This window comes from Corvus hawaiiensis, chromosome 10 (assembly GCF_020740725.1).
Source record: "Corvus hawaiiensis isolate bCorHaw1 chromosome 10, bCorHaw1.pri.cur, whole genome shotgun sequence".
NCBI lineage: Eukaryota > Metazoa > Chordata > Aves > Passeriformes > Corvidae > Corvus > Corvus hawaiiensis.
In genome coordinates, this window is record NC_063222.1 from 23964099 (window position 1) to 23987376 (window position 23278).

At 46.7% G+C, this 23278-nt stretch overlaps 1 protein-coding gene across 3 annotated transcripts in view; it reads left to right on the forward strand.

The window, feature by feature from the left end:
- Positions 1 to 23278, forward strand: part of PLD1 (phospholipase D1) — a 74750-nt gene that overhangs the window by 19608 nt on the left and 31864 nt on the right. For all 3 annotated transcript variants that reach the window (XM_048314151.1, XM_048314150.1, XM_048314152.1), the window contains 8 exons: positions 10842 to 11027; positions 11361 to 11488; positions 11786 to 11931; positions 12792 to 12900; positions 14323 to 14388; positions 20053 to 20111; positions 20619 to 20711; positions 23114 to 23266. In XM_048314151.1, the coding sequence (XP_048170108.1) occupies positions 10874 to 11027; positions 11361 to 11488; positions 11786 to 11931; positions 12792 to 12900; positions 14323 to 14388; positions 20053 to 20111; positions 20619 to 20711; positions 23114 to 23266 (908 nt within the window). In that variant the 5' untranslated portion in view covers positions 10842 to 10873. The remainder of the gene's footprint in view (positions 1 to 10841; positions 11028 to 11360; positions 11489 to 11785; positions 11932 to 12791; positions 12901 to 14322; positions 14389 to 20052; positions 20112 to 20618; positions 20712 to 23113; positions 23267 to 23278) is intronic.

Genomic DNA, 23278 nt, shown 5'->3' on the forward strand with positions numbered 1-23278 from the left:
TGTAGAAAACTCTCTGGAAGCACTTGTCTGGCCAGCACTGCTCCAGAAGGTCATGGCAGTTGAAGGGGAAACAGTCTTTACTTTTTGCCTCATTGTGTGCTGAGGTGTGGAGGGTTAAGCTTGGAAGTCGTAATCTTAACGCTCCGATTTCCTGTAGGAATTTGTGGGAAGAATACTGTAGAGGAGTTTTGACTAAAGGAGAATGAGCTGCAGGGTGTCTGCCTTGCCCAGACACCAGTGTTGCTTGTAAGTTGCTGGAGGTCTGGGGATGTGGTGAGGGAGAGGAGGGAGGAGGCAGCTGAGGCTCGATTTGAGCTCTGAGATGAGTGTCATCTTTCCCTGTGTGCCATCAGCGGCCTCCTGTGCAGGCTTGATCAAGGCATTGTTTCTCCCCTCTAGGAAAGTGGTTAAAAAAAAATTGTCCACGGCATCTATTTTGCTCTAAGCAAGCTGTCAGTATTGTCAGTGTGTGTAAATGAGCTGTTTTGCATAAATTTGCAGGTGTTTAGTTGTATTTAAGAAAGAAACATAAGGGAACTATTCTGTTTCTGCAAGTTACTGCTTCATAACAGACAATTTCTCATTGAATTTGCCTGGATTTGATCTCAGTCTGAAACCTCAACCATCCTTGAGAGTTATTTGAGAAATCAGAACCCAATTTCTGTGATTATTTACTCATCCTTAATTCTGATAATGCATCAGACACTTCAGGGTATAGAAAAATTAATTTTTCAGTAACTTGAGTACCCTGTGTCCTAGGTGCTGTTATGTTACTGTGGAGGGTCTCCATGGGAGAGGCTGGTTTGCAAAGCTACCTGGAGCCCTCCATGAAGTCTTGGGGACAGCATCACCTCTACCCTCTGAGCTTGGCTTAATGGCTTCTCTTAAAATTACCTCTGGGACTTCCCCGAGCCAACCGTTTTCTTCTTATAAATGAGACGTTCCCAAATATTTGTTTTAGCTGGCCAGGGAGAAGGAAAATGCAGTTCTTGGGAGGCCTTAATGTTATCCTAAATCCGCAGATGAAGATATTTGGGAACTGGTTGGAGATTTCTGGATGTGAAAGGGAGGCTGAGGGCTGGTGTTTGCCCATGTCGGTGCTTGCTGCTGGCTGTGCTGAGGAAAAGCAGCTGTTCATGGAAATGTGGATCAGGAGCAGACATGCACCCTCCTGTTGTCACCTCTGGGACCTGCTGTTGCTGGTTTTTTGGGATCGATGCCTGATTGTACAACAGCCTTGTAGTGCTGGGTGCCGACAGTGGGAGCTGCGGCCACTGAGCGCTGCAGCTTTAGGAGTAGACTGGAAAATAACTGAAGTCAAATGAGGATAGAGACATCAAATTCTTGTGGAGCTTATCAGCCAGAATGCATCAAATGTGTTTAAAAGCATTGCTAAATAAAACATTAAAAATCATTAGGGAGCTTCAGTTTGGAAAGGTGCTGAATCCAGTTCTACAGGCAGGCGTACAGGAGCATTTTGGGGTGATGAGAGTGGCTGTGCCACATCGTGGGGCTTTGCACTTGTGGCTCCAGCCTGTCCCGGGCAGGGACAGCAGGTGACAGTGCTCTCAGGGAGGTTCAGGGTCCCATTTGGGATGGAGAGGCAGCAGGATTCTGGCTGAGGAGCAGAGAGAGGAACTGGGACATACACTTGCTGGGACAGCCTGGTGACCCCAGGGTGCCGCAGTTCCTCTCACACCCATAAACCAGAGTTCATCCCATGCTCTGGGTTTACCAGAGTACACCCTTGGCACAGTGTGTGCACAGTCAGCAAAAGCTTGGCAGAAGTTAATGTTCAGCGTGAGCAATCACAGGGTTGGTTCACGCTGCCAGGAAGGATCAGCGTGGGATGGCACCGTGCAAACACCTGTGTAGGCCTGGCACTGCATATGGGTCCCAGCCCCGCACCCTGTGCTTGGAGCTGCCTCTGAGAGGGACAAAAGCATCAATAAAACTGGTGGTGGTTGTCCTCAGAGCTGGTGGTGTCCTGGGGAAGCCACCCTGGGAGATGAGCCTGTGCCTTGGACTTCTCAGGCAGGGGAGGGAGTTGGACTTGACTGCTCACATGGGAACATTTGAGTTCTGCACTGTAGTGGGGACTACACTAACAGTGGTACTGTTTAGCAGAAGGGTTGCTTTCCTCCTCCATCATGGCCCTCTGCTCCTGCCAACTGTTTAGATTTTTTTTAAATGGAAATTATTTGAAAAGTTCCATTAAGGCAAACAAACTCCCAAAAGTCAAGACGATGGAAACAGCATTTTATTAACGTGTTAAACTTTTAGTTAAACTATCAGTAAAAGTACATGGTCTCAATCTGCTATTCCTTGTTGCTGTGATACCTGCAGGAATTTCTCATTTCTTTGAGCAGGTCACATAAAGGGTCAACAAAAGTCAGCTCCCTGTGCTTTCACATGGAAAAAAGCAGGAGGGGAAAGAAAGGTCATGTTCCCACTTAATGGGAACAGTTCAGTCAGCAGCAGGGTGGCAGCAAGAGTGGGGACATTGACTTCCTGACACATACCTGTGCTCTAGAGCTGCTGCCAGGAGCCAGTGCCCGTGCAGGGCACAGAGCTGGGCTGAGATCCTGTTGCAGTTGCCAAATCCCTCCCGAGCACAGGCTGCAGTGCTTTCCCTGGAATTAGCGTGGCTGGTAGGAGATATGTGAAGGGTCTATGTTTGCATTTATTAGCTGCCACCTAACCCCACTGTGGGAGGGAGGGATGGAGGTGTTGGGCTGCCTGCCAGCATTCCCGCTCGTCTCTGAGCCGCCGGAATTCCGTGCGAAAATGTGGCTTGGCAGGTGGCAGCTGCTGGAGCAGATGTGGCACTGGGAGATACCAGAATAGTGTTGAGTGATGTACAGGACATCAGCCCTGTAGATATCTGTACATTTAGGTCACAAAAATATGTGCTGTATTTGGATGACGTGTTCAACTACAGATAAGAGCAGCAGCCATGCGTATCATCCTGTGAGCACCGTGGTGGTCCTTGTTATCCCTGATCCTTGTGGTCACTCCAAGAGTCCTGTGCATAACAATATCACTTTGGTAAGCTCCTTGCTTTTGGGATTTTATATAAAGCTTTTGTGGGCTCTGTCTTGTGCCAAGCTCTGTGTTTCTGTCAGCACCCAGAAGTGCTGCATCCTTTGGTCTTGCTGCTGTTGATGCTTTTTGCAGCAGGCAGTTTTCCCATCCTCTCTTTTCCATCAGCCCAGGACTCGAGTGACCACTCTGTTGCATCTCAGTTGTGCGGTTTGGGGATGCTGAGGTGGAGCCGATCCCCAAGGTGCTGTCACCTGGTTCCTTTTGCCTGCCTGCTACTACAGTGCGTCTCTGGGGGTGAGTAACCGGGTCCCAGGGGCTCTGGTCGTCCCCTGTCCTGGGGTGTTATGTGCAGTGCTCCTGGGTTTAGCTGCAGGGTGTGAGGATGTGTGCTGTGACCACATCAGGGAGCGGAGGGCTGGTGGTGATCTCTGGAGGATGCACAGCCTGAGGTGCGAGTGCTGTGCTTAAACACTCTTGTCCATGCCTGAGGAATCCAAAGCAAGGTGATGAATTAGTATATGTAGGGCCAGCGTTAATTACCAATAAATGCCTAATGATCGGCTTCCCGGGAAGGCTACACTTCCTGTGGCAGCCCGGGGAGCAGGGATGGTGCTCCTGGAGTGCTGCTCCGGGGGGAGTGGGAGCCAGAGCAACCAGTACATCAGCATGAGATCAGCAGCCGCTGCCCATCCGAGGATGTTTGTGTTTTCCCTTTACTGTTCTGTAAAGCAAACGAAATGAGTCCTTGGGAGGTGCCTGACGCTTAGGCTGGGCCTGGGTGTGGGGACAAACCAGCACGGAGGAGTTTTCTGGCTGCAGCCGTGGTTAGTCACCAGTGCCTTGCCTCATCCTTTCCCTTGACCTGCATGGCTTTTCTGTGCCCTTTTCTCTAGCAGGAGTGCTGTGGGATGGATGCTGCAGGGGCGGAAGGGGCTCTGCCCAGTGTGGATAGTGCAGCAGGGACTTCCAAGGATGAACCTGTTGTTTCCAGGCCATGCCAGCCTTGAAGCATCTCATGCCCTGTTGCAAACAGGCCATGTGGATTCCTGTGACTTTGCTATTCCTCTGGGCAGGCTGGTGGCTTGGCAATAAGCCTCATGTGGCAAGGACTGTGGAAATCAATAATGCAGAGCCAGGGAGCTGTGGTGCAGGAAGCACTAACTGGTTTCTGCTTTTAGAGGTATTGCTATTAAATGTGGGTACTTTGTGGGAATAATTGTTTTGGAAACAGTGTTTTAAAATATGTTGGTTTTATCAGGATTGGGCTAAAGATAAGTAAATTAGGTCAGGATGAAGTTTCAACATGTTTATTGTTGATCTGGATTTTTATTTCAGTTCTCCAGCTCCAGATCTTTCCAGGGTGGGAGCAATGCTTTGGTTCTTACTCAAGGGTTGTTTTGTGTGTTTTAAAAAACAAACCCTAATCCTTTTGCACTGCCCCTGCAGTATGAGCATCCAGAAGGGCAGATTTTCAGGAGGCGTGTGCATGTGCCATTGTTGGCTGCTGGCTCCTCTGGCTGAGTGTTTTCCATGTACTGAACTGAAGAGCAGAGTTAAGGCATTGCTGAGCATTTTTCAACCCTTTTGTCTTTTAATTTCATAGTTAGGAAATGTAACATGCTACCTACAAGAGCCCTGGGTTTTTGATTAAATATTGGGGGGAAAGATAAAATCAGTGTGTGTCTATACTTTGTGTGAGTGTGGGGATTTTTCCTGGGCTGGAAAAGCAGGATGCTCTTTGCAGGTGCTGGCAGGGATCCTGAGCACAGGGGCACTTTCTAACTGAGGTGGAGGGCTGACTCCTGCCCAGGGCTGGGGGAAGGAAGGTGTGCCAGGGCATTAATCTGGGGTGCTGACAAGCCCAGCTCCTCCTGGGGGAGGCAAATAACTCCTCAGAAAGGGCTCTTGTCACCTGAGGCTATTTCTCCATGACAGAGTGGTCCAAAGCTAATTTTAGGTTTGAAATGGGATGAATTAGGAAATATTTACATGCAAAAGATTCATCACCACTAGACAGAGCAAATAGCTGTTGAGGGTATCGTGCGTAGCAGTTCCTTGGCATTTCATCTGGGCTCTTGGTTGCCCCTATTGCGCCCAGGCTCCTGGCAGCAGCAGGAGGAGAGAGAGAGAATTCATGGCTCAGATTCTTTGGGCATTGTTTTGATTGTTTGTTTGTTTGTTTTCTATTTAATAACCCCATCTCACTGCCCTGTTTTGGCCTGAGCCTGTCTGTCCTGCTCCAGGCAGCCTGGGAGGTTTTTGTGTGTCCCACCATGGGCGCTGCTGTCTGCAGGAGAAAACCAAGTATGGGAACAGAGGTCACTCGTCACAGCCCTTGCCAAAAGGTCGCTGTACTGGGAGAGATGCCATGAGAACAGGAATGGGATAATTTTCAGGGATTCTAGTGTTTCTCGCCGTAGGGACAAGAGTTGATACAGAGCGTCAAACCCTGGGGAGGCATTAGCAGGAAATGTCTGTTTTTCCTGGATGTATTTTCGCTTCTCTGCTCCCCTCTTTCTCCAAATGAAGTTTTTCTGGGTTTCGTAGCTCTGTGTGGTGCTTGTCAGCATCGGAACCTCGTTAAGGAGCTGTGATTATCTGAGCTTGTTTCAGATCTGCCACGATACAGAATAAACTCAGGCTGACCAAGTTTTAGGTAATCTGTGCTATTACCAGCCGCATACATTTTCACATCAGGACGTGAGTGTCTTCAAAACACAGAACTGTTCATGAATATTTACAAAAATATGTATTTCCTGCCTTCCAGTTTCCATGCCTTTAAAGCTGTGCTTTTGTTGTCCTGTGCAACAAGTAGAAAAAAATTTTCTTTAGTGAAGGCTGAGATGGTCATATGATCCCTGAAGTAATAACTTGGGGTTAAAGCATAACCAAAATGGCGAATAACAAGTAGATATCGGGCTTGCAAAGTTGCAGGATGGAGCTGCAGGTTTGCAGTATATTCACAAGGGCTTGGGGATTAATATAGTTAATTTCTGATTTTTAAGTCATTGTCCCTGCAGTTGAAATCTCGGCCGACTCTTGATGCTGTCACTATTTCCAGTGTATATATTTTACCAGTTCAAGAGGTTTGGGGTCCATGTGCTGTGGGGACAGCCTGGGAATGGGAGGCGGAGACCTTAAGTGGTGCTTGGGAGAGGAAATAATTAATACGAGAACTGGGTTGGACAAAGGCAGTGTCAGCAATCTTTATGGGGTTTGTAGTGTGTGTTTTACTTCTTTACGTTTTTGATCATCTCCTTTTTTCCTTGTCTGTTCATTCTTTACCATGTTTTTCCTTTACTGCTGAGTCTTTTCATTGTGTTTTCCTTCTTGCTGCTTTTGCCCAGGCAGACTTTGAGCTGGATAAAGCTGGAGCAGCGCCTTCCCTCTGTTCAAACACAGGTTGCCACACCAGCTCCTGCCCCAGCAGCAGGTTTGGGGTGTGGGTGCTGAAGGTGCAACTGTTCCCCTGCCTCCTCCAGCCCTGGGGGTCTGCAAACCCCTCCTCAGGCAGTGCCGTGCCTTTGCCATTAGATAGGGCTTTCTCCCTAGTCTCTGCTTTAAACAAGCAATTAAACTGAAAGAGAATAGATTTAGATTAGATATTAGGAACAAATTTTTCCCTTTGGGGGTGGTGAAGCACTGGTTGCCTGGAGAAGCTGTGGATGCCCCATCCCTGGAAGTGTTCAAGGCCAGGTTGGACAGGGCTCGGAGCAACCTGGGATAGTGGAAGATGTCCCTTCCTGTGTCAGGGGGTTGGAACTGGATGATCTTTAAGGTCTCTTCCAACCTTGAATCACCATTCTGTGATTCTAATTCAGAGCACTTCTCCTTTGTCCACCCTGCTCACAGCAGCCTTCTGCAGGCTTGCAGTCTGCTGTCACGTTTCTCTGCCTTCTCTCAGTGTTGACACTGTTCTCACAGGTCAAATGCTTTAGGTCTGAGTCTTCCTGTGTTCTGCACCATCTCTTCCTGCCTGGTTCAAAGGCAATAGTCCTGTTTGTGCATCTTGGCACAGGTTTTGCCTTTGTTCGGATTGCCGGTTCTTGACTCAGTCAGACCCTGGTTTTTCTCTTTTGGTTGGCTGGGGTTTTTTCCTTTAAAAAACCTGCTGCTTGTTTTCTATCCTGAATGGCAACAGCTGAACACTGAAATGCAGCACTTGTTTCTCATAAGTTTCATCCTATTATTTGCAGTCTCCTGCGATTTGCTGGTGTCACTTGAGTGCAGTATCAGAGGTTTGTAATTCCCTTCTCTGGTCCATCAGCAGTGCAAGCAGTGAGTGGCACTGGACAGGCAGGGCTTTCTTGCTGTGGCCTGCCTGGTTTGTGGCTAAATCCTGGATATCCGTGCTTGGTGCCTGTTTACACCCAGCCTGTTGCAGATTAACCGAGGCATTCCTCAGCTTGCCCATGGGAATGCAGAGAGTGTCCGCATGGAAACTCTGGCCAAGAGGTTAAGTAGCTCTTATGGAGCAGAGCCCTGTAAAGCAATTTGGCAAAGCTTTCAGAAGGATGTGGTATGTCCTGTCTTTCCAGCTGACCCCAGTGCCATCCTCCTTGCCCAGGGCTGGGTTTGCCCTGTGTCCTCTGGCTCTGCAGCAGCCAGCTGTGATGGAGCGTGGCCACTGCCCAGGCTCGTGGGGCTGCTGGCAGGGCCACAGGCAAGTCACGTTTTCCCCTCTCCACCCAAAAATTTGGCTCTAATCTCGATGGGGGGAATCTTGCTGCTGGGACTGACTCAGGTCCATCTGAGTATGGATTCTGCTTTATTTCAGGATTTGTCTGTGCCAGCTGTGAAAACAGCTTTAGCTTTAAAAAAAAAAATCCTGAGTTATGGAGCCTTGCTGTGGTCCCTTGCAAATAATCATTGCATACACTGGTTAATTGTTTATCCATTAACCAACTGTGTCAATTAATCTGACAGAGAACCCAGCTGTACCTGGCATGGCAGGGAGGAAAGGAGGAGGAGGAGGGAGGATGAGCATCCTCTCTCCCTGTTGACTCCTCTCTGTTGCTCTTCCACCAGCCCTGCTGATGCTGGTATTTGTCTGCTAGTTTCCTTCAAGTGTAATTGTTGGCATGGCATGTCCAGAGTGTGTTTGGGCTTGTGTTCTCTTTGACCATGGAAAGCTTCTTTTGGAAAGGGCATTAAGTTTCCGTGAAGCAAAAGCATCTTCTGATGGAGAGAAAAAAAAAAATCTGTTTTGTTTCCAAATGTGAATGCAGACAGAAATACAAAGCAAGATGCTGCTTTCTTTCCAGCTAGAAATGCACAAAAAAATTCTTTGTGTGAAGTGCTGAGTGGGAAATAGGATTTTATTTTATGTGTTGGTGCGGAGTGAGGCTCTGGGCTCCTTCCTGCCATGCCCAGGGTTATCTGGGAAAGCCTGGTAGCATTGCCTCCCTTGGGAATGCTCTTTATGTATGCCTGCTTTCCAGGGAGAAAATCAAACACCCAAAGCCAGGTGGAATGACTTCACTCCAAACAAATGAAAATGTACCTTATGGTGTCTGAATAATTGAAATCCCCTGCAGTATGTTGTTAGAATAGGAAAAGTGTAAAGCTTCCAAGTGGGAGAACTGGCTTTCCATTAAGTGGTGATGAGGGAGGTGTGGGGCAGTGCCAGTGCCAAATTCCTGCTGCACAGAGGCTGCACAGGCTGGATAGGGTAACATCAGTGGGGTGAGAACAGTTTGATAATTGAAACAAAATAAAATATAGTAATAATTGTAATGAAAGGGGAGTAACACTGATGGAAACAAGTGATGCACCACACAGTAATTGCTCACCACCCCCTGACCAGTGCCCAGCTCCCAGCAGCAGTTGGCACTTTCCAGCCAATTTCCCCAGCTGATATCCTGGGTATGGTGTCCTGTGGAGTGGAATAGCCCTTTGGACAGTTTGGGTCAGCTGTCCTGGCCATGCTGCCCCACAGCTTTTTGTGCACCTCCTCACTGTCAGAGCATGGGAGACCAGGGAGTCCTTGAATTAGAGGAAGCAGTACTTAGCAACAACTCAAACATCAGTATGTTACTGTGTTATTCTAGTCCTTAATCCAAAACACAACACTGTACCAGCTAATAAGAAGAAAATTAACTGTGTCCCAGCTGAAACCGAGACATTGCCCTACAGTTCAGTGAATCACTAGGAAAGGAGGTACCCACATGTGGTTTTATGTTTGAATTATTCGAGCAGATCTCTTGAAGTGACCTGGGGGCCCAGTGATCCCCTGGTCTGGTCCTAAAGCCTTCTGTGCTCTGGTGGCATTCCCTGCCACTGATGGAAGGTGACAGAGCCACCATGGCCCTTGGAGCCCTCACTCCCAAGATGAAGCTGTTGGTGCTGCATTTACTTTGGTATAAGAGAAGAGATTGACCCAGTTTTTCTTGATTCAAGTCTGTGTGCAAATGGATTTTTTTTTTCTGAAGGCAGCTGCTTCTGGCATGTTTTTGGGCTTACATGGTATCAGCCTTATGTAGTAATGAAATAATGGACTTGTTTCAAGAGGAAACAATAATAGAGAATGTCCTTTCAAAAGCAGCTAAACACATGATTTATTAAAATGTTAAATTATTTCCAAGTTACGGCATACCCAGCTCTTGCTGTGGAGCTCACTCAAGAATAATTGCACAGTGTTCTTTGCAGAACTTAACATCAGAAATGTCACACTTTTGGAAAAATCATTCTTTAACACAATGTGAGGGTTTCCACAAGCATAAATGGGCATCCTTGTATTGGCCTCTGTAAAATGTTGCCAGTTTGTCCCGTCCTTATTTTTTCAGTGTAGCTGTCGAGCTGTGGCATCTATTGCAGAGCAGGACAAAGACTGAAGGGACTTTTTGTCATCACCAGGGAGATGCCCAGGAGCTGGAGCCTGGCTGTGTGCAAGGACCAGCAGCCAGCTCCACAGCCCTGTGGTGAGATGCAGAGCCTGGAGAAGGAAGGGGAGGAGGAGGAAGAGGGTTTGCAAATACTCACAAGCAGGGAAGCCTTGTGTCAGTGTCAGTGACTATGCCTCATATATCGATTTACTTTTGTTTCCTTTTTTTTTTTTTTTTTTTTGCTTCTTCCTTCCCCATTTTTCTCATGACTCAGGCTCCTGGCATGGATAGATGGGAATAAAGGTGGGAAGTGCTGTAGTCCCCAGTGCCCAAACACCTCTAAGTGCCACTGCCTGAGTGCTCCGAGCAGGCAGCAGCTTCCCCCTGGCTGTGTCCCCGTCGCAAAGGGACAGTGGGCTTGTCTCCTGCAGCCACCTGGGATGCTGGATGGGTGAGCACAGAAGCTGTGGAGTCTACCTTGTTGCTTCCAGGCTTTCTGTGGGCATCAGGATGCTCCTGACCCTGGAGAGGAACCTTTACAGCTGTAACTTTTGAGCCTGCTGAGAGGATGGAGCCGTGGGAGAGCATGAGGCATGCAGACACCACAGGCAGTTGTGTAAGGTGCACAGAAATAGAGGAAATCTTAATAATGCCAGGAGTTTCTATCAGAAGTTCCCTCAAAGGAAGAACACGTAGCAAAAACGCCTACAGGTTTTTCTGAGTGAGCTTTTCCTCTGTGCAGCCTGACCTGAGAAACGCAGCGCTGGGTGAACTAAGTCTGGGATTTAGCCAGCCAAGGTATGGTTTGTAGCTTTAGGGCTGAACATTTGGCACTAGGAGTGTAGGATGGGGATATTTGGGATGAATGTGGGTAAAGGGATGGAAGAAAGATGTGTCCATGCATTGCCAGTGGTTTCCTTGAGCCCTGTGTTACAGACAGGGTGGTGACAGCCCTGCCCCATCTCTCCCCAGTGCCCCACGGCTCCTGAGCGCAGGCCCCTGAGATGTCTCTGAGAGCAGAAAGCCATGGAGCCACATCCGCGCTGAAGAAACTCGCTGCAGACATGAGCAACATCATCGAGAGCCTGGACACCAGGGAGCTCCATGTGGAGGGGGAGGAGGTGGATGCGGAGATACTCAGTGACCCCAAAGGCTCTGGTGAGTTGACACCCTTGTGTTCTCATCCCATGTCCTGCCCGGGTTTAGCAATCTGTTGGCAGGTAGGGTACAGCCTCAGGGGTTTTGCCAAGCCCAGCATTGACCCTGATTTAGAACCAGGAGGGTCTTAAAACTTGAGCTTCTCAAGTCAGGTCCCTTCTGTGTAACCTTGTCTTTGAGCTCTCTTTAATAAAAGTTGCTATCTTTTGCTGGAATTAATGCTGCTGTATAAATGCTCCCGTGTTAAAGCATAGCTGTTGTCTGCTGGCTTTCATGCCCTCATGTTACAAGGCTGTTGAGCTAACAGTTTTGTGGGGTTTGTGGTCCTTCCAGTGTGCATTCCCTTCTCTGCCATCTACCACACCCATGGGTTCAAGGAGCCGGGCACGCAGACGTACCTCACGGGATGTCCTGTCCGAGTGCGTGTGTTGGAAGTTGAACGCTTTACTTCCACTAAGAAGGTCAGAACTTCCAGAAATTCCATTTGATTTCTGTAGAACTGTATTTAAAATCCTGTTTGTGCCTTAATTTTGCGCTTGCTTGTTTGTGGGCTGAGGAACCAGCAATGCCTGTGTCTCAGAAAATGCTTAGGAGAGAAGGTTATCTGTCTATCTATAAAATCTAATAAAGAAGAACAAGAAATCATGAGACAGAATAATCCTTAAGTAAAATTGAGTAAAGGCTCTTTAGATGAGCAGCTGCAGGAAAATGGCTTATTTCAAAACTTGCATCCCATGTGGTGATGTTCTCCCCTGCAGGTACCAAGCCCCAATGTTTACACCATCGAGCTGACCCATGGAGAGTTCGTCTGGCACGTGAAAAGGAAGTTCAAGCACTTCCAGGAGTTTCACAGGGAGCTGCTGAGGTACAAAGCCTTTGTACGCATCCCTATCCCCACCAGGAGGTGAGTGTGCATCCCTGTGGCCGTGGTGGGCTTTGGGAGATGTGATCTTTTTACTTCTAATATTGTACCTATTTGGCTTCCCATTTACTATTGTATTACTATAATCTACTATTATTTGGTCCCATTTACTTTGCTGTAAGGAGAAGAGGGCAGAAGAATTCAGTCTCCATGAATATTTAGCAGCTATAATAAAAATATTTAATCTATGTGTTTAGCAGCCGTAGTCTAAGTGATGCAAAGCAGAAAACTTGCCTCCCAGGCCATCAGCTTTTGAGCTGGATTTGCCTTGAACTTGGGGAAGGGTTGTGATAATGCTAATGGAAATCACTGGAGTTTTGTGGCTTTCTGACAGCATGGGCAGGATGTGGGAGGTGGGGCGGTCCCTAGCCAGGCTGGCCTTGGTGCTTGGGATGGCTGGAAACGTAAGAGGAAGGGGAAAAGAAGTGGGAGGAGAAGTGGTGTAGGTCAGTGAGAGCCTCCTGATATAGACAAACATTGGGATATGATAGGAAAGGTAAAATTATGAGAGGTTAAGGGCTGGAGGAACATAATGCTCTAAAAACAGGTTGTAGGCTCCGTTTACTTACAAGGGAAAATTGAGGCCCTCAAAAATCAAGCACTGATATTTCTGTGCTGTGTTTTTGTTTGTGAGCTAGTTGCAGCACCCCAGCTTCTTAAATGAATCCACACTGTCTTCTTTTCTGGTTTGTTTTTTGGTTTTGTGTCTATCCTGCCCACTTGTCAGTTTTTAAGATCTTGGATAGGAAAAATAAAGGCATTGCAGAAGAGGGGTTACATATCAAGGCATACACACTCTTGCAGCACTGAGACTTGATGTTGGGGTGTGCTTTTCCTTCCAGTCACACGGTGAGAAGACAATCCATCAAAAGGGGGGAGCCGAGGCAGATGCCGAGTCTGCCGCACACCGCAGAGAGCACGGTGCGGGAGGAGCACTTCTCTAGCAGGAGGGTGAGTGCCCACCTCAGTCTGGGGGCCAGAGGGATGCTCTGAGGTGCAGAGAAGCCAGGCAGGTGGCTTGCAAAGCCACACACTTATCAAAACCCTTGTTTGTTACCGTTGCAGTATGTTGCTTGACAAAGTTTGGCTTTGACAAGTCCAGCTTTAATGCCAAATTCTCTGCTGTGCAGTGATGAGGATGCTGCTCCTGGGGTTCATGTGGGCAAAGCTTTCCTCTGCAGCTGAGAAACACCATGATGCTGGGAGTGGTGGTTCCCCTCCTCCCACCTGCTCTGATTTAAAGATAGACAAGGCAGTTTGCAGAGTCAAGTTGCGTGATGGAGGCAGCCCCGTGGCCATCAAAATCTGAGAGATTTCAGTGCTGTCCCCCTCAGAAAGAGGAGATGACAGTCAGGCTATTGATGCTGCAGTGGGTAATTTTAGCCCAGGCACACGTGTTCTGTGTAACTTCATCAGATGTTAACAGATGGGCCCTTCCATGGAGAGGGTGGATGTCTTCCTACCTCTTCATTGCAGCTTTGCTGTTTGCGAGTTAAAAACCCTATGTTTGTTCAGGCTGTGCTTGTTGTTCTCTTTCTGCTGCTCCTTCCCTCCCTCCCTGGGCTTTGTGCCACTGGAGCTTCAAGGCCCAGAGGATTAAAGGATTGTGTCTTGTAGCTGTGCCATGCAGAAACCTTGCTGTTCACGGCTTCTCTGATGTGCGGGAAGTTGCAGGAGAGAGATGGGGGTTTAAAAGAGGAAGAAAGCTGGTTTATAGATGCTTTTTTTTTTTAGCTCATGTTTCCTTTCAGTTTGCTTTGTGTCCGGTAGGACTCTGCCCAGTTTCCCATGCCCAGACAGTTTAATTTTTTCTTTTTCCTTTTACCATGAAGATGGGAAGAGATTACTTCTCCCATAATAGTCTCTTCTCTTCTCCCACGCTGGCTGGGGAGGACAAGCCCAGCCACTGCTCTCTCTGTGTCTTTGGGACAGGACAGCATGGTCCCTGTGTTCCTCACCCCATGAACCTTTTGTTTTGGTTAAACAGACTCTCTCAGTTGACTCTGAGCCTGTTTTCTCACAAAGCTGATTCATGTGGGTCAGAAACAATGGGGACTGATTTGGCATTTGAAATTGTTCTGAGACTTTGGCTCAGTCAAGAAAGTTGACCTCCAAAGTGACCCTGCCACAGAACAGGTCTGTTGGTGGAAGGTACAAACACAGAACTCTGAACAGCAAACAACCTGTGACCAAACTGTTTATAGTGCTGAGCTGTGATATCCTGTGAGCACATAATAATGTATTTATTTATCCACTCAAACTGAAAAGTGGGTCTGATTTCTTGATTGCTTCCTAATGCCAGACAGTTGGATTACAGGAATTTTCAAGAAAAACCTCCACATCTTATCTAAAGTTTCAACATTTTAATTGTAGAAACAGCTGGAGGACTACTTGACAAATATCCTGAAAATGCCGATGTACAGGAACTACCATGGAACAGTAAGTAGAAATTAGTTTGCTTAAATGTCTAAAGAATATTCACTTTACAAATGCTGAATTTGTTGGAAGAAGACATGGAGCTTCTGCAAGAAACATTTTACAGCTGTTTTGTGAGCATTTTGGCTTAGCTGATTTCTCCAACACAGATGTACTGTGATTAAAACCAAAGGAATGACTCGATGTTAGAGGTTGCTGGTATAACGCAGTGATAACCTCCTCAAGCTGGTCCAGTCCAGACAGCTGGCTGTACATGTATGATGTAGTGGACTTCTGTTTAATTCTGCAGAGTGCTTAAGATGATAAGTTAAAGTTTTAAATACTTAAAAATTTGAATCCAAGCCATATTTGTAATTGCTCTTTCAGTCTGGGCTTTGTGTGTGGTTCTGGGTGCAGGTTTGTCTCAGGTTTCTAGTCTGTGCAGTTCCACTGGACATCAGTGACATTGAGTTTGTGCGAGTGTGATACCGAGAGGTGAAATGGGTATTTTGTCAGTTCCAAAGGGAGATGGTAGTTGGCTTATTTCCCCAACTCAGTGCTCTTTGAAATGAGGACAGATGTCAAATCAAGCTTCAGGCCTATTTTAAGCAAAAATACTTCTTTTGAAATTCATCCTCGAATGTTTCTTCAGAAGCCCTCACCTGTCAGCTGCGGCTGTGACATCTCTTGGGGATGGTAATTTATTTCCCCTTTTTTTGGCTGCATAATGGCTGTGTTACTCCATCTTTTGTATTACCAGCAAAATCTGATGCATGCACTGAGTAGCTGCTGAGTTTAGTGACATTTCTGAGCACAGAGTGATAACTGCGAACACCTGGTTTTCAAACAAGCCAAAAATACAGACTGAACTTTGGGTTTCTGTAGCAGCCAGTTCTCTTCCACTTTTGTTGTTGTTGTTAGATATTCTTCTATTTTGCAGGATTTCAGTTGTGTGGAGATGTTGGGCAGCTCATAGTTGGATGTTGTATATAAAAACTGTGTGCTGTCTTGCAGAGCTCAGTGCTGAGCACTGCTTGTTCCACGGGACAAAGCGCCCATTGGGCTTGCCCCTTGTGCTCTGGATGGCAAGAAATCTTCAGTTTGAGGCTGAGGAAGCTGCATTCCTTAGAGTGCTTCTTTAGGGGACAGGCTGTGGAGCTTAATTCCAGTGCAGTGAAGAGCTGTGTCAGTCTGCATGCGGAAAAGAGTCATCTTTTGTTCTAGAAGCAAGATTGGGATAACTTGGCAATTTTGATCAGTAGCATATGCAGAGCGGGGGAGAGTTATTTTACAGTGTGGATCCATCTTGTCACTTTTAGGCAGGCGTTGCCTTTTTCAAATATTTTGGAACATTTCTGCTCCTATGAGAACATGGGTGATGCTTTGGCCAGGCTGTGGTTTGAGACGAGCTGCACGGTGGGGGCCAGGGGAGGAGACGGGCGGCCCTGCCTTGCCCAGGCAGCTGTGGGGTGCTCCCCTCCTGGGCTGAATCACCCTTCTGTCCCCAGCCCCCGGAGCCAGATGTCCCTTTCCACATAAATTCTCAGTTTATTGTTGGCTTTCACTGGATTTGGCCACAGAGAAGTGTTCAGGGAGGACTTTGCTGGCCATGGTGGTGGCACGGGTCCTGCAGGCGGTGCTGGAAGAAAGCACAGGGAGGGAAGTGCTTCCTTTATACAACACCAAAACAACCCCCACCATTCTCAGACAAGGCTAAAGTGAAGATTTTTGGCACTTTCCCTGGAACTCCTGAGAACAAAATGAGGGCTTTGCTCTTCTTGTGGGTGAGAAGTCTTTTGCCTGGATACTGACAAATGCTGTAACTGTCTTAATCTTGGAGCACATTTGGACTCCTGTGTGTTCCTCTCATCAAATCCATGCACTGAGAACTTTCTTAAAATCAGAAACTCTGCTAAATCAGGCATGGAGTTGCAAAGGCAAGCTGAGACCTGCCTGGAGTGTAACCTTTGGTCATTGTGAAGAACCTGCTTGGGTCAGTAGCATCTCCGAGATGTTTTTTACATCTGAGCTGCACAGTTTAATGAATTTGCTTTTTTACTTCTTTTATTTTTCATTTGTGGTTAATTTATTATTTGCCAGTGAGAACAAACTGCTTTATACACTGTCTGCAGATGTGCCATGCACTGAGACAGTCGAGCCTGCAAGTCAAGCTTGTGGTTTTGCTGACCTGAAGTGTCTGGTGGGCTAAGGATCAGGTCCACAGTGACTACATAACATTGTAGAGGCTGTACATCCTCTAGCTTTTTATATTCAATAATTTCATTTTTTTAGTTTTGTGATTTATGTGATTAAATCCCATGTTGTTTCTTCTTCTTTCCAAAACCTTTTTAATAGTACTTTTGGGCTGAAGTCCTTCAAAACAATTACTGTTAAAATGAATGTTGTGGGAATCTCAGTGTGTTAACTGTTCCCACTTTTTTTCTGGAAATTGGAGAAATACAGCCTCAAAATGCTGAGGCTCAATTGGATTCTGTATAAAAATTTTATTAATTGGACCTTTGCATTATTTCTGTATGAGTTCCCATACTTGAAAGATGCCCAAGCAAAATGAAAAATAAGATTTGATTGAAGCACATGTATGCGTGTAATGTTTTGCATGAACTTAAGAGAGAGTAAAAACCTCATCTTGAGTGAAAGCAACACGATACAAGAACAGCTGAGATGTGAGAGTGGCCACTGGCTTGCCTCTGATGTAGCCCTTGGATCTGCAGACCTTTGTGGAGGTCCCAACTGACCCATCAGTATTTTTAGTTATTGCAGTTGAAATGCAGCACATTTAGGGTTTTTTTTAATTTGTATTTCGTATAAGCAAGCTTTTTTTGTGTAAGAAATTGTGCTGAACAATATTATTCTGAAGCGTGTGTAGTTCCACTTCATTGCTAGAGACCAGTGCTAATCAGCTTCTGATGCGTTTTTGAACCCACTAAATAAAGAACAAGAGTCAAAATAGAAATAGGAAAATACAGCATGGAGAAGCTGAATCCTTCCTGAAATGCAGATGCTCTTTGAAATTTTTACTTACATAAATCATGCATGCTCCACACTGTTGGCAGGACAGGATGGTTTGAACACCTTGCAGCTGGTTCTCCACCTTCCATAGCCCGTCCTACTGCAGCCCATCACTCCCGTCCGCCTTTATATTTTTCTTTTCATTGCCACAACAATGTCATTGAAGCTTCATTCTCTAGGCCCGTATCTCATACCAAAAACATCCTGCTGCGGGTCACTGTGAAACCAGAGCGGGATGCCAGATCCCAGGGAGGCAGCTGGGCAGCGCAGGAATTCCGATGTGACGAAGATGAAAGCTCCTGGCTGCCCTGCCTGCCTCTCCCAGTCTCTCTGTGAATGATGAGCCCCTCGGATGAGGGGCACTGTGACAGTAAAAATAGCTAGTGTGGCAGTAATTGCAACAATAAATCATTCCATCAGATGTTTTGCTCTACGCTGAGGAATTTTCCTTCTAACTGGAGGAATTTATTTAAGGGGTTTTTTTACGAACCAATGCTTGATCAACGTGTTGGATGGGCTCCTGTCATTGCTGTTGCAGAGACTGCTTGGCTGAAGAAGAGGTTGCTGTGCTGCCAGACAATCTTTCTTTCTCTTTTATGTAGTGGTAGTTCTGTTTCTGCAAGTAATTTTTCTTCTTGGTTTTTCTTTTTGCTTCTTTGAGGACAATTATTTCTCTGCATGCAGTGCTCCTCAAATTCCTGCCAGCTTTCTGGTTCCAGCCAGCATTTTCAAAGGGTTCTGACATTTATATGCTTTGTGTGTGTGTGTGCCCACTGTGAGAGAGATGCCTGCGTTTCTGATTTGTCTGATGGGAAATGCCATGAAGAAGTTAAAATGGGATCCAGGCAAAGAACTGGCCTGAGAGTTTACTTGGGACCTCTGATAAGGGTTTGTAGGGTAAGCTGGATTTTTTCAGGTGCTTCCCACCCTGCTCTGAGCATTGCTGCAGAAACAGCTGAAACATTCATAGGACACACCTGGTGCTTTTCCAGAACATGTAGGGAGAACAGAGAGAGCAAGATGGTTAGTAAAATAGCATGGAATGACGGGTTCTAACCTCTTTCTGAAAACAGGCTGAAATCACCCTAAAATCAAAAGATTAAATTTGTCTCAGCTGAGTAGAAGTTACTTTATGTCCTTGAGATACTCAGAGGGAAGCAATAGTGTCTTTTTTTCTTCTCCATGGCCTTAGGTGATATGAGAAGTTTGGGAAGGTCCCAGGAGCAACTGAGCATGAGAGGATGAAAGGAACTTTGGTCCTACTGCTGTTTTCTGTAAAAAAATGGTGGTATTGGGAAGGGAGCTTGTGCTGGCCTCATCATAATGGCAAGATAGACTTTGACCCCAAATTTACTGATACTTTTTGGTATATTGGGTGTCTGAAAATGTCTTTGAGACTTTGGGGTCCACCCATGTAATTCCTGTGCAAAATTGGATTTTGCTGATGAGGGCCCTGAGGCTGGTTTGCCAAAGAGCAGGTGACAGTGTCCCTTTCCTTGAGAAGAGAGAGCCTTTCCTTGGAGTTGCTGTGGGTATGGGTGGGCATATCCTGAAGCTGGTACCGCGGCTGCCTCCTGTCCCAGCTGCGATCAGGAGCACGGGCTGAGCCCTGGACTGCAGCCCCAGCAGGGTTCATTGCCAAAATGTGCTGTTAGAGGTTCCCTCTGGCTTGCTTGCTGGCCAAAGGGACAGTGACACCTGCCCTCTCCCTGCCCTGAGCACCTTTCTGCACTTGGACAGCTTTATGTGACAATAAATTAGAAGTGCCTGGGTGCAGACAAGGTTCTGCTGTGTGAGGCGACTCCTTCGCAGGGCTGTGCCTGCACAGGACACCCTGGCAGGGTGTTTCTCCCTGCTGAAGGGGCCCAGGGCTCATATCCAGCAGACTGCCAGGAATGTCCCGCTGTGCCAAGAAAAGCCTGCTCGGTCGAAATTGCCCAGTGTCCTATTTTTAGAGGTGAATGTAATCATGCTGAGCTTTCTCACCGGCTTTGCTCGCTGTTACGTTCCCTGCAACCCCTGCTGAAGCAGGAGAAGCCATAAGGAGGCAGGTTCCTTGACTTTGGGATTTGAATTTGCTCTCCTCCTGCCCCACTGTGGCTTTCCTGTGGATTTTTGGTTCCTGGAACCGGAAGGGCAGTGCTGTGTGTGCAGCACTGACCTGCTGCAGTGGCCTTGGAGGATGCTCGTGGATTGTGTGGCTGAACCCTCATGTGGTGTCTCCATGGGGTAGGGGGCTCAGAGGGTGTGCCCAGCTCTGGGCATGTGTCCTCATTCCCTTTCCAGTCATTCTGTGAGGGTCCCTGGAGGGAGGAGAGGATTCAGGCAGCCAGCCAAGATTGCACAGACCCCCCCAAACAGTTTCAAATGTGAGTCCTTGTTTCAGCCAAAAATCCAGGAGGGAGAATACAAGGGAGTCCCTCTGATACATTGGAGCTTGATTGCCCTGAAATGTGTTCTCCAAAGTACATCTAAAATAAGCAAACAGAAAACTCAACCAAACTACTCTCCTTGGTCTTCTTGAGGATGCTTAAGTGATGCTGGGTAACATCTGCTCAGGATCTTCTGTAGGTCTCTGTGACAAGTCACCTTGATGAAGCAAAAACTTTTGTAGATTTCAGAGTTATAAAGATGGGGGAATCTCTTTCTCTTTCCCAGATGGAGTTTGTTGGAGTAAGCCAGCTGTCATTCATCCACGACCTGGGACCAAAGGGCATGTGAGTTGTGAGCTGTGTCTTTGTGAGTTATGATTCACTAAGAGCATGGCCTTATACCTAAATGCTGTTAAAATTAATAGCTTTCCTTTCTCAGCAGTAACTGACTGGGGAATATTTTGCCATCTAGATGTGAAAAATTATTACTGTTCAGGCTGAAATGCTACAATTTGGAGAAATGGTTTTGAGACTGGGCCGCTTTGCGAGACAATGCTTACGGGGTTTCCGCCTTTCCCTCCCTGCAGCCTGTTGAGCCATTTAATTTTCTGCTTCCTGCGCTATAAACCAGGACCTTGAGCTTCTTAAAACTCCATTATTTTCTTCTGGGCGGGTTATTTTTACCCTTCACCCAGATTTCAGGGTATAGCACACTTGGGCACAGTTGGAGGTGACAGGAGCCAGCTCTAAGCATAAGGGCTGGGGGTTCAGCAAGCACCCCCTCCAAAATTCCCCCTGCACCTCCAGGTGAGCTGCATCCCCCCCACCCTGACCCTGTTCCTGTCCTTGCAGAGAAGGGTTCATCATGAAGCGCTCCGGGGGCCACCGCATTCCTGGCCTGAACTGCTGCGGCCAAGGGAGGATGTGCTACCGCTGGTCCAAAAGGTACTGCTGGGGTGGCACAGGTGGGGCTGCCACGGGCTCCCTGGGCACACAAAAATCCCCATTTGTCTTTTTCTTCCAAAAACTCTCAGGGAGAGAATCTTGCTTTTTTTTTGAAAGCCACAGAATTTCAGGTTGAAGGGGCCTATTCCTTGCCTCACCCTTCAGTGTGGTGGGTTTTTTCTTCTGCTTTGGAGTTCACAGAAGGGACAAGTTACTCCAGAGAAAATCTGGGATTTCCTAGAGCTGACAGAAATGGCAGTGACCTCCCAGACTGTGCCCAGCTTTCCCTGCTGTGGGAGCACGGGTGGCTTTGTGCCTTCAGGAGGGAATGTGGCTGGCGACCTGCCCCAGGCAGATTTCAGCCTGCTTTTCTGAGCTTCCCTTCCTCAATTTACAGAATGAAAATCAATTAATTGAAACACTCTTTGGACCGCTTCAGGGCGGGATCAAACCAGACGTGACCTGCAGCTCTAAGGAGCTGTTTGGTGCAATTAACCCTGGCATTAAATACATTGCCTCTTGCTTGTTACTGCAGGTATTGAATCCCAGTGTTTCTCCTGTTCCCGTGTCCCTTCCTGCTGCAGACAGACATCATTTAATGTTCCCATCCCTTTACCTTCTGTGTTAGGTCTCGGTGTTGCCTGGGGCTGCAGCACAGGGAGATGTGTGCTGTGGGGGAGTACCTGTGTTACCAGGCAGCATCCAAAAAATGCAGGGTGTATTTCCTGGAGCACGCCCTTCCTAAGCAAATCTTTCCATTTGAAAATCCAAATAGCCCGTATCTGCATTACAGCAACAATTTCTTGGTCGTTGGAGCTTCCCCAGGTGTTATGCACCTTTGGATTTTAGCATCACCCATGGGCCATCATTAGTTTTATCTTTAATAGTTTTGTTTTCCAAGAAAACCTTTCTTCATTCTTGTGAAGAAAAGGTCCCCTTTCTGCACAGTCTTTCCAACATTTCTTAATTTAAGTTTGCAGAAGATCTCTATAGTGAGGGCACAAGGAGATAAAGATGTGACCTTCCTTCAGGTCAAATCATTAAATTGTCACCATTTATGGAAAAAAAAACCTTTTCCTCATGATATTCCTCAGTTAACCCTTCATTGTGTTATCCAAGCTGTAGTGGGGACAGTAGCACATCTAGCTCTGATGGATCTCCATTTTCTTTTAGAGCCTAAAAAGGGAGTGGGAGAAGTGTTTGAGTGGGATTCTGTACAGAATATCACAAGTGGGACACTAAATTCCCATCTTGGCCCACTGGGACTGACAGTTTATGCATTAATAAATAAGCAAATAACAGTAGTACTTCCCAGAGAGGGTTATTTAAAGGAAGGATTTTAGGACATGGAGGAGGATAGTGGGGTGAAGCTGTGAATGGGCACAGGCAGAACTCCTCAGGCATGTAGAGCTGCCAGGGAAAAACAGAAGGGAGAATACTTGGAAATATACCCTGTGGGATGTTTAAGAGTGAAAATATGGGCCAAATAGAGAGGGGAGGTATTTTGGCACCAAGTGAGAGGTGATGCCAGGTAACTCTTTCAGGGCTCTGAAAGCAAGAAAAAAATTATGGGATCTAATAAAAAATTATGGGAAGTAGATGAGGAGCTGAGGCTGTTAGTAAAGATACAAGAATGAACAGATTTTTGCAGTGTTTTGTGTTGCTTTGTGTGTTTCTGAGTGTGCAGAAGAATGAGGCAGAGGTCTGGTGATGGAGACCTGTGTGGGACAGAGGGGGCTGGTTACCCCAGCTACGCTGCAGGGGGAGAAAAAATTAGAAATGCCATTCACAGTAAAAAATGTGTTTTTTCCCAGAGTTGCCTTCAGGCTACAGTATTTATGTAAAACCTGCCGGTCATCCCTCCTCGTGTGTTTCTAACAGGGTGCCTGTTGCTTGGCAATAAAAGCTTTCCAAAATGCCTTGTTCATATATTTTGATAGGAGTGAAAGTGATCCTAGCATCAGAATTAATGTTAGAAATGTCACATAACTCCCATATAGCATACAAGCTGAATAAAAATCAGGGATGGAGCAATCCTTGTTGTGCCTTGCCTCGTGCTAGGAGGTTTACGACCAGGGATTTTCTCATGGGTTTTGTTAAACAAGGGAACTGGTATTTTTAAAGACTCCTGTAGAAAGGAGTTATGGAAATAACTGTAAAAGTCCTGTTTTGAATTTAAACTCATTACCCAAGTTCATAAAATAGACACTTTTCTGCTCAAGAAAACCACCCCCTGGTCTAGCTCCTGAGAATAATTTGCCATTTAGTAGATTTCCCTGATAAATGATTTGCACTTGTTTTGAAGAAGCACTTTTCCATTTTATTAGCTCTTTTCGTGGCTCATGTTTTGAGGCCTGGCATGGGTGTGAAATCCAGGTGACGTGGTTGCTGTGTCCATACAGGTGGCTGGTGGTGAAGGACTCGTTCCTGATGTACATGAAGCCTGATTCAGGGGCCATTTCCTTTGTCCTGCTGGTCGATAAGGAATTCAGCATCAAGATAGGCCAGAAAGAAACAGAAACTAAATACGGGTTGCAGATCGACAATCTCTCCAGGTAAGAAAACAA